The 10,269-nt window shown below is 35.4% G+C and overlaps 1 protein-coding gene across 1 annotated transcript; it reads left to right on the forward strand.

Annotated features, from left to right (window-relative positions):
* Positions 1 to 3,681: 3,681 nt before the first annotated feature.
* Positions 3,682 to 9,609, forward strand: LOC103336840 (tRNA (5-methylaminomethyl-2-thiouridylate)-methyltransferase). The gene is made up of 10 exons (XM_008239957.3): positions 3,682 to 4,166; positions 4,550 to 4,624; positions 4,962 to 5,015; positions 5,264 to 5,342; positions 5,438 to 5,565; positions 5,868 to 5,951; positions 6,313 to 6,396; positions 6,608 to 6,759; positions 7,911 to 8,061; positions 8,814 to 9,609. Exons 1-10 carry the CDS (start codon positions 3,816 to 3,818, stop codon positions 9,267 to 9,269), a joined length of 1,614 nt encoding a protein of 537 aa, XP_008238179.2. The 5' UTR covers positions 3,682 to 3,815; the 3' UTR covers positions 9,270 to 9,609.
* Positions 9,610 to 10,269: the final 660 nt, after the last annotated feature.

Here is a 10,269-nt window from a genome sequence, read left to right on the forward strand (position 1 = left end):
GTTTTTTCTTTTTTTAATTAATTCAGATTAGTTTAATTAATTTCACTTACGGGGCCTACTTTGTTTTCATTTTTATTTTTAATAATAAATAGTATAACATATTGCCGTTTAATAGTCGTGTTATACGCACACATGCACACAATTTTACATATAATTGAATAAAAATAATATATATTGAAATATTATATAGTGGCCAAACTTTATGATAATTCATATACTTGGTAGTAAGGTAACTTAGCCTAAGGAAAAACAAGAAATCGATTCATAAGAACCCTTTGCGGGGGTTTTTTAAAAAAATTTCTTCGAATAGTATAGCCGCACGGCTACACGATTGAATATGATAAATTTCAAGAGTATAGCCGGACGGCTATGCTGTATTTTTTTATTTTTGACCTTTTTGGTTTTCCGAAACATTACTCATGCTAATTTTCTTTAAATAAATAGTATAGCCGCACGGCTACACGGAGGTTTTCAAAAATTTCTTTAAAAATAGTATAGCCGCCCGGCTAGACTAATAAAATACTTTTTTTTTACCTTCTTAGTTTTCCGAAACAGTACTCTTGCTTAGTATAGGCGCACGGCGATACTGAGTTTTTTGAAAATTTCTTTGAAAAATTGTATAGCCGAACGGCTATACTATTAAAATACTTTTTTTTTTTTTTTTTTTTTACGTTTTTGGTTGTCCGAAACAGTACTCTTGCTAATTTTCTTTTAATAAATTGTATAGCCGCACAGCGATTCTATTAAAATACATTGGGTACTTGGAAGTTGGGCCACGCAAGGCAACTGGAAGTTGGGCCAAATGGAAGCCAATTGGCCTTCAAATTCAACTTGGGCAATTAATATTTAATATTTAATATTTAATTATAAAAAAAGATGGCCTTGGGCCTTAGGGCACATGGGCATTTAAGATTTAAATTAATTATTTAGTTTCGAATTAATATATATTTTTTCCTGTTTTAATTAATTCATATTAGTTTAATAAATTTCACTAGGGGGCCTATTTTGTTTTCATTTTTATTTTTAATAATAAATAGCATAACATATTGGCGTTTAATAATCGTGTTATACACATACATACGTATTTTTCAACAATACTTCTATTTTTCGTACACAAAAGGTACAATACACGTACGTGCAGATTTTTCATGTTTAATACACGTGTTTTTACAAAATTGTCAACAATATACATAAAATTCATGTATTATAAACACAATTTTACATATTATTGAATAAAAATAATAAATATCGAAATATTATATAGTGGCCGAACTTTATGAGCATTCATATGCTTGGTAGTAAGGTAAATGATGCTAAGGAAAAAGGAAAAAATCGATGCCTACCCACTCTTGCGGGGGTTTTTATAAAATTTTCTTTAACAAATAGTATCGCCGCACGGCTATACTATTGAATATAATATATTTCAAGTGTATAGCCGGCCGGCTATAATGTTTTTTTTTTTTTGAATTTTTTGGTTTTCCAAAACAGTACTCATGCTAATTTTCTTTAAATAAATAGTATAGCCGAACGGCTATACTGAGTTTTTTTGGAATTTTCTTTGAAAAATAGGATTGCCGCACGGCTATACTATTAAAATACATTTTTTGACCTTTTTGGTTTTCCGAAATTGAATTTGAAGCCCAATTGGGTTTTTCCAAAATTTCTTTGAAGAATCGTATAGCCGTATGGCTATACTATTAAAATACATACTTGGCAGTTGGGCCAGACTATGTAATTGGAAGTTGGCCCACACAAGGCAATTGGAAGTTGGGCCAAGTGGAAGCCAATTAGGCTTCAAATTCAACTTGAGCATTGTATATATAATATTTAGTATTTAATTATCAAAAAGATGGCCCTGGGTCTTGGGGCACTTGGGAATTTAAGATTTAAATTAATTATTTAGTTTCGAATTAATAAATATTTTTCCTTTTTTTAATTAATTCAGATTAGTTTAATTAATTTCACTGGGGGGCCTATTTTGTTTTCATTTTTATTTTTAATAATAAATAGTATAACATATTGCTGTTTAATAGTCGTGTTATACACACACATACACACAATTTTACATATCATTGAATAAAAATAATATATATATTGAAATATTATATAGTGGCCAAACTTTATGATAATTCATATACTTGGTAGTAAGGTAACTTGACCTAAGGAAAAAGAAGAAATCGATTCATAAGAACCCTTGTGGGGGTTTTTTAAAAAGTTTCTTCGAATAGTATAGCCGCACGGCGACACTATTGAATGTGATAAATTTCAAGAGTATAGCCGGGCGGCTATGCTGTATTTTTTTATTTTTGACCTTTTTGGTTTTCCGAAACATTACTCATGCTAATTTTCTTTAAATAAACAGTATAGCCGCACGGCTACACGGAGGTTTTTAAAAATTTCTTTGAAAAATATTATAGCCGCCCGGCTAGACTATTAAAATACATTTTTTTTAACCTTCTTGGTTTTCCGAAACAGTACTCTTGCTAATTTTCTTGTAATAAATAGTATAGCCGCACGGCTATACTGAGTCTTTTGAAAATTTCTTTGACTTGACTCATCTATTCCTCTATTCCTCCTACTCTTGCCTCTAAATCAAGAGAGTGTCTTTAACTTGACTCATACCGTTCGAAATGCAAACATCCTATTCTCGTGGATGTTTGTTTGTTTTTGTTTTTTTTGCAAACAAAAGGATTTTAATGGTGTGGATGTTATGAATGTATGGTTATTTTAGAATGACATAAAGTGGCTATTACAAACTATGTGTTTTATAAAAGGGCAATTTTAGCCAACTTCACAACAACAACAAAAAATACTAGCATGTAAACAAAAACATCACAAAGAAATATAGAGCTCCGTATTGTTCGCTAGATACATTTTAGAGCCCAAAAGATTCTATCGAAGTTCTAAACATCCACCATATTTATAGGCTCATTTAGAGTCCACCATTGAGCTTGCCCTTACTCCAATAGGCTGGGGTAGATAGAGCCCACTATCTATTACCATTGGAGATGGATTTTTGAGGTGGGGTGATAAGTTTTGCAAATGTGTGTGTAGGGTTTAACCCCATTTAGAGCTGCATTAGGGATGGTCTAAGTTCAACAATTTTTTTTAAACAAGCGATTGGGGGGGGGTTTACACAAATATTCATTGGATACTTGGGTGTTTCGAATCTCTACCTACATGGATGGAGATGAAAGAGTTCAACCAACTGAGATATACCCCAGTAACTTAGTGCAACAATTTTTAGGCCGAAGACAATCACATATCTTGTTGGTTTGTACATGTAATGAAATCAAGGTTGAGGGTGATGCATTCGCAATGGCCCAACCTAAATTATGGGAAAAAGATTAGTGCCTAGATATAGTCCCATCCCATACCTTTTCTCAGTCCACACCTTCACATATCCAAAAAGAAAAAGAAAAAAAAAAAAGAAATCCAGTCGAATTTAGTTTTTGGGTATCCGTAATTGGCTTATGAAGAATTGAATTAAGGAGAAATTTGATTGAGGCGAAGTTGGAATCCGGATTCCTATAAATTTAAAAAAGGTGGATTCTTCATGTAATACTTTTTTAGGAATTAGAATACCATACCTTACCAAGGGTCTAATTTCCTCAAAATTAAAAACATGCCGTTGTTGCTGGTTTTGGTTGGGAGCTTGGCATAAAATTTGATCTTTTGGAAATGTCAAGAGAAAAACAGAACCAAGAAAAAAAGAAGGAAAGAAAAGAAAAACTGTTTGAGATAAAGTTTCCGCTTGGGATAATTAATTTGAAAGTAAAGCCCACCCCATTTTCGAACATTGATCCGTGCCTGCAATGGCCTCTGTGCTCCTCCCCTACATCTCCTCCATCTATCTCCCTCTCAAGCCCCACCAAATCCTCAAGCTCCATCTCTCACTTTTCCCTCACTCTCCAAACCCCGCAAGAACCCTCTTCCTCAGACCCCTCTCTCGCTGCTGCTCTTCCTCCTCCGCCGTTCCCCAAACTCCACATCCTCCAAACAGCATCAATGGAGATCTTGGGCCTTACTTGTCCTGCTCTATGCCCCATCAGAGCCTTAAAGTTGCCGTCTTGCTTAGCGGCGGCGTCGATAGCAGTGTGGCCCTCCGCCTCCTCCATGCCGCCGGTCACTCCTGCACCGCCTTTTACCTCAAAATTTGGTTCCAAGTATGCTGACATGAAACCTATTTTGACAGTTTTAGAAGAATTGGGAAAACTTTTCTTTTGGGTATTGCAGAAATATAGCAAAACGTGAACTTGTTGGGTTATTAGTTGGAATCATTTAATATTATGGAGGTTTAGATTCAGCTGAGTCTGATTCAATGTTCAAATTTGGACTGAAGTTCGAAACTTCTTTCAAATGGGCTTTCTTTATTTTAACGAGTCATTAGTTAGCTCCAATATGTTTCCCGCGAGTTATTTGGATTATTTTGAGTAGGTAGGACGCTAGTGTCTTTATATATTTCTTATTCACTTCTTTGTTAATGTTGTTGTGTGTTTTAGTCCCAAGAAAGAAAGAAAAGCTGCTTCTGATGTATGGTTTTGTGTAGGAAGACTTTGAGAACTTTTGGTCAGAATGCCCATGGGAAGAAGATTTGAAGTATGCAAAAGCTGTCTGCAATCAGGTCACTTTATTTCTATACTACAAACATAAGCGGTGTGAAAAGAATTTGATTTATAATCTTATTTTTCCTTCATTCTGAGTGTTCTCATTTTTGGGATTCTATGGTTCTCGAACAGAGCACACACACAAAACAAATGAACCCACCTTCATTCTGGTTCTTGAATTTATCTATCCTCATTTGCCATCCATCTGCTTTACATACATGAATCCATACATAGATGTTTTTGAGGGAAGCCCTACGCTACTAGCTGTGATAGAAGAGGTTTATCTTGGTGTTCTTGGATAGGTTGGGCAAAGGGGGTGCTTTACAACTGAAACGAAATGATATTGGTTTACAGGTTGATGTCCCACTAGAAGTCGTGCATTTGACGAATGAATATTGGAAGAATGTGGTATGCATTACTTTTCCTGTGTTTCAATTGTAGATTATGTTCTTATAGTTGTCACATCTCTATGTAGTCTTTTAGTTATATGCTTGCTAATCAAGCTCTGTGTATCTCACAATGTGAGTTTAAAACTTTAAATAAATAATTATATTTTTGGGCAGCCTTCATCCTCAGCTGCCTTCTTGTTGGGTAACTGGAAGAAATTAGTCTTTATTATTCAATTAATTCATGAAAGTTATTTTTTCATGTTTCAGGTGTCCTACATTATTGAAGAGTATCGATGTGGTAGAACTCCTAATCCAGACGTTCTTTGCAATACAAGAATAAAGTTTGGTATGCAGTGAGTTGAACTTGAAATTCAGTTGTGACTATAATGATTCGGAATCCAAATATAGTTCTTCGTTTCTTAAACTTATGTAACGTTTCAGGTGCATTCATGGATGCCATCAGCTGTATGAAGTTTGACTATGTGGCATCTGGACATTATGCAAATGTTGTCCACCCATCTGCAGGTGAAATGGACAAGGATTCAGTTTTAGAACTATCACAAGATATGGTACCTATATTCGATACAATTTGACAACTTTTATTCTTTTCATTTTGGATTATTAATCTTGACTTGTTAAACTTGTTAAGTTTGAGGTTAATTCATTTGGTATTCAAATAGGGTCTTCTGCTGTGTAGACATATATGTAAGTTTTGTTGTCTTCATACGTCCTCAGGTATATGTGGCTCTGTGATTATAAACCTTGAAACATTATGGAATTCAAAGTTTGCATCTCAGCATTGCTTCTCTTTGTGTGCTATTTGCTATATGCAGATTGCTTGCTGAATAATGTCTAACTTTTGAAATTTTAGGTGAAGGATCAGACATACTTCCTTTCACATCTTTCTCAGGCTCAACTTAAGCAATTAATATTCCCACTTGGTTGTCTGTCAAAGGTGAGTGGGTACTAGTTTTAATGATATGCAACACTTCACTAGATACTTATTTTAGCTAGTTGTAAAATATAAACATCTATTAAATGTTGAATATTTATTGAATCACAAACTTCAGCTGGGAAGAAAGCGTGTATTGTGTACAAAAAATTGAAAAGGCTCACTGTAACTGTATTAACTTCTCCAATAATAAAATTGGAAATGAAGTGATGTTATTAACTTGTTGATGTCAAACTTTTCCAACTTCATACATATGTAATCCTTTTAATTTATTTTTGTTATTTTTTCTGGCCATCCTGTAAACTCTTGCATGTAGTTCTATTACCCCAACCCTTTTCTCTTATTTCTGTGGATATTTCTATAGGATGAAGTTCGCAAGCTTGCAACGAAGTTTGATCTGCTTAACAAACAGAGAAAGGATTCACAAGGAATATGCTTTCTTGGGAAGGTATGTTTTGTGGAGCTCCCAACATACTTACCCATTTTCCAGAAGATAATTTTATCCTTTGAATGGCACAACTATCCATATGGATGCCAACATTCATATGGTCGAACTTGGAGTAGTAGTATTGATTGATTCTTTATGGGTTTACTTGAGCGGCCTTTTTTAAATCCCTAACATAATTCCCTCAGTTTTTTAATTTCCTTTTTGGTTATAGATAAAGTTCAGTGAATTTATTGCAAGACACATAGGGGAGAAGGAAGGTATCATATTGGAAGCTGAGACAGGAGATTTCCTAGGAACACATCGGGGGTTTTGGTTCTACACTATTGGTCAACGACAAGGTCTACGCCTTCCGGGAGGACCCTGGTATGCTGTCTCACTGTTAATTGTTGGACCACTTCTAAGGTTTTCTGATGGTACTTGCTCTGTTATCGTTTTAATCTTAAATCTGGTCAATAGGGAAGCAATAGTGGCGCTGTTACGGTTATATATATATATGGGTACTGATTTTCCCACTCCCTTTTTATCCACTTACACTCCATTTTTTTAAATTGTATGTTCTCACTCCTCTTTTGTTCACTCACACTCCCTTTTATCTCATAGTAAAAAGTATTTTGAAAACAAAAGGGAGTGTAGGTGGATAAAAGGGGAGTGGAAAAATCACCACCCATATATATATATATATATATATTTTGTGTGGTCATATTATCCAGTAGTTTTTAATTGCTATATGGTTCTAAATCGAACACCAGTGTTGTATTGTATATTATATTTAGGATGAGAATGGCTTGTATTTCATTATTTCCCTGTCCTATAGCTACAGAAATCCTGTAGGATCCTCCTACATGATGTGTTTTTGGACACTTCTGAAAGGATGATTGTGCTGACATGGCATTTAGGGTCATGAACTTGTCGGGTCAGCTTGACCTGTCAAAACTAGTTCACAAGCTGGTCCAAAATCGGTCTCGTGGACCATCAACTGGTCAGTGGGCAGGGTTGGGTCCACTCACTACCTAAATCTAGGGACCATGCTCTAGCAGCTTACTGGCCAATGGGTGCCCTACCAGCTTCGGGTAGGCTTGACCTTTACCCAATTACTGTCTTTAATAAATATATAAAATTATATTTAAATTAGAGTATTTAACTTTATTTATTGATAAAAATAGCAAATAATATTTTTGTAAAGTTAAAATGTCAGAATGTTTCCATTTTAAGCAGTCATGTTTTGTAAAGTTAAAATGCATTGCAAGCAATGGTTTGCAACATTGTTTTTACTATTTCATGAAATTGCAGAATGTTCGAATGATTACAATTTTACATATTTCTCTAATCAAAATTATTTTCTTACATATTTCTACTGTAGAAACTTAACCATGTATGAAAAGGTTGAGAGACATGTGGACATATCTATGCTGTATCCTACTTTATTGAGAATCATTGTATTAATGTGTGGGTCGTCTTGAACTAATATGAACAACATTTTTCAGCTTTAATGTGTGTCGTCTCCTCTTATGCAGGTATGTTGTTGAGAAGGATATAAAAAACAATGTAGTGTTTGTGTCAAGAAATTACTTTTCGGTTGACAAAAGAAGGCGCCTGTTTCGTGTTGGCTCCTTGAAATGGTTAAATGGTTTTCCCCCAAACCAGATCAGTCAGCTACAGTGCAAGGTACAAGGATTTAAAATCGATCTGTTACTCCTGTTATAGATTTTTTTGTATATTAGTTTTCAGAATGCAATGCTATTATTTTTCTGATGAGTGTTCTGAGTAACTCAAACTCAATATTATCAAGTGATGCTACATGTACCACATACATATTGAACACATTCTAGACCACAAGTGGGTCCACCTCTACTAGAGATGTGGTCCACAATGTGGACATTTAATGTGGTATAAATATTTTTTATTGAGGTATTATCTGTCTCACTAAAGAGAAGAAAGAAATATTATCTGCACAAATGAATGTATGAAATAAACGGTTGTAGCCTAGAGTTTTTACATGTTTTTTTGTTTCATTTCCTTTTTTTTAATTTATAACTTTTGGTTGATCTTGTCCTTTCTTTTCTTTTGAGTTTTGAGAAACAGAGTTTTATGTCTGTGGCAGTCTCACAAGTAATGACTTTCTTGACCATGACATAGAAAACTTCCCACTCGTATAAGTTGTTTTCTTTTTCTCTTTCACTTGGTATCAGAGTCAGAACTTCCGCTTGGAAGCATTTACAACAAATTGGACCGACATTCATCACATAAGGTCTTAAATCAAGTTGTATTAACTAGATGTGGACTAATGTGTCACGGCTGGTTGATAAGTCTTGCAAGGATGGGTGATACAAGGAAAGCTTTGAATCATGTTATATGGTTTGTGGTTTTACTGTTTAGAATCCTAGTGAAAAGAAGCTGAAATGTTTCAAACCTTTCAGGTTAGACATGGGCCTGGTTTTCGTAATTGTAGCTTAATAATGGAACCTGGTGCATATGGTCATGAAGATGTTGCAGTTGTCCATTTATCTGAAGATGATCAAGGCCTGGCAGCTGGGCAGTTTGCGGCCTTCTACCAGGGAAGAACTTGCTTGGGCTCCGGTGTAATTTTGGAGTCTTGGGATGATCAAGGTTTTCCTGTATGTGCAAGAGCTCTTGAAATTGCAAGAATGGAAGATAAGTCACTTCTTGGTAGACCCGTTAAGATAAAAGTAAAACCAGAGAATCTGATAACGGAGTCTGATCAGGTAGATGGCATGGAACTTTGTGGAGGACTGAAACATTCTGGAATTTCTGCTGCCAAACAACGCATGCAGGTATCTCAAGGAGAAGCAATAACCCGATTCCCTGTAAATTGGCTGCAGAAGTTTCGAGAGAAGTGGTTGCACATATTCTAGCAATTTTAATCTCACAATGCAGACAGTTTTGAGGCATATGGCGGGGAAAAAAAATCCTACAAATGAGAATTAGAGATAGCTCTTTGCTCTTTCCGGTGATCTTCTCTGTTCCATTCATGTATAGTAGTGGAGTGTGTTGTAAAATTTGTTTGCCGAGTATGCAGTGATCATATAAGTCTTGGCCCTTGGGGTAATTATTTTTTCAAGCATTTTCTCAGGGTGCTTAGTTTTATTATCATAGGAAGGTTGCATTGGCGCCACTTGGCTGCTGATTTTCCATGCATCTTACTCATATTTATATAGTAGATTCTGATTTCTTAATCAAAGCTGCTTGAATTTACTGAGTTTCCACAATGATTGAAAACATGTGCTTTTGTGATTCGGACAACCAATAGCCACGAGTTGTCAAAAAAAATAAAATGGTGAAAAGTAAATTAAAGGCAATATCCGGTGTCTCTTGAAAACAAATGAACACAATAATATCCAGCAGGACTACTTGAATGGAATTCAAATTTCAACCAAGGGAAGGAGGTAACTAATTTCGATTCGTTTAGTGTTATCAGATTTCAAAATCAAGTCAATTTCTAATTCCAAGGTGATTTGAGGGCTAGACACCCATGATCGGATGAGTGGGATTTTGTCAAGGCCATGGGGTTTGCTCGGAATTGGGTAATGATGGTTATGAGGTGCATCTCTTGGGTGGAGTTTGCTATTATTGTTAATGGGAAGGCAGGAGATGACTTCAAGTCGACAAGGGGTATTCGTCAAGGCGACCAGTGATGTTCTTTCCTCAATGCTTAACCATATCAACTATGGGTGACTGGTTTATTAGAACGATGGATTCTCTTCAAAGCTTGGCCCTCGATCGTTGTCGGCTTTTAGCCCAAATTGCCTACACGTGTTGGAGTATATGGAAAAACAGATGTGTGGCAATCTTTGATGGCTCCCTGGTGTGTCCGCGAAGGTCTTTGAGAGATACTTCGCGTACGATTGACGAGTT

Source organism: Prunus mume, linkage group LG7 (genome assembly GCF_029339155.1).
Source record: "Prunus mume cultivar Tortuosa linkage group LG7, ASM2933915v1, whole genome shotgun sequence".
Classification (NCBI taxonomy): Eukaryota; Viridiplantae; Streptophyta; class Magnoliopsida; order Rosales; family Rosaceae; genus Prunus; species Prunus mume.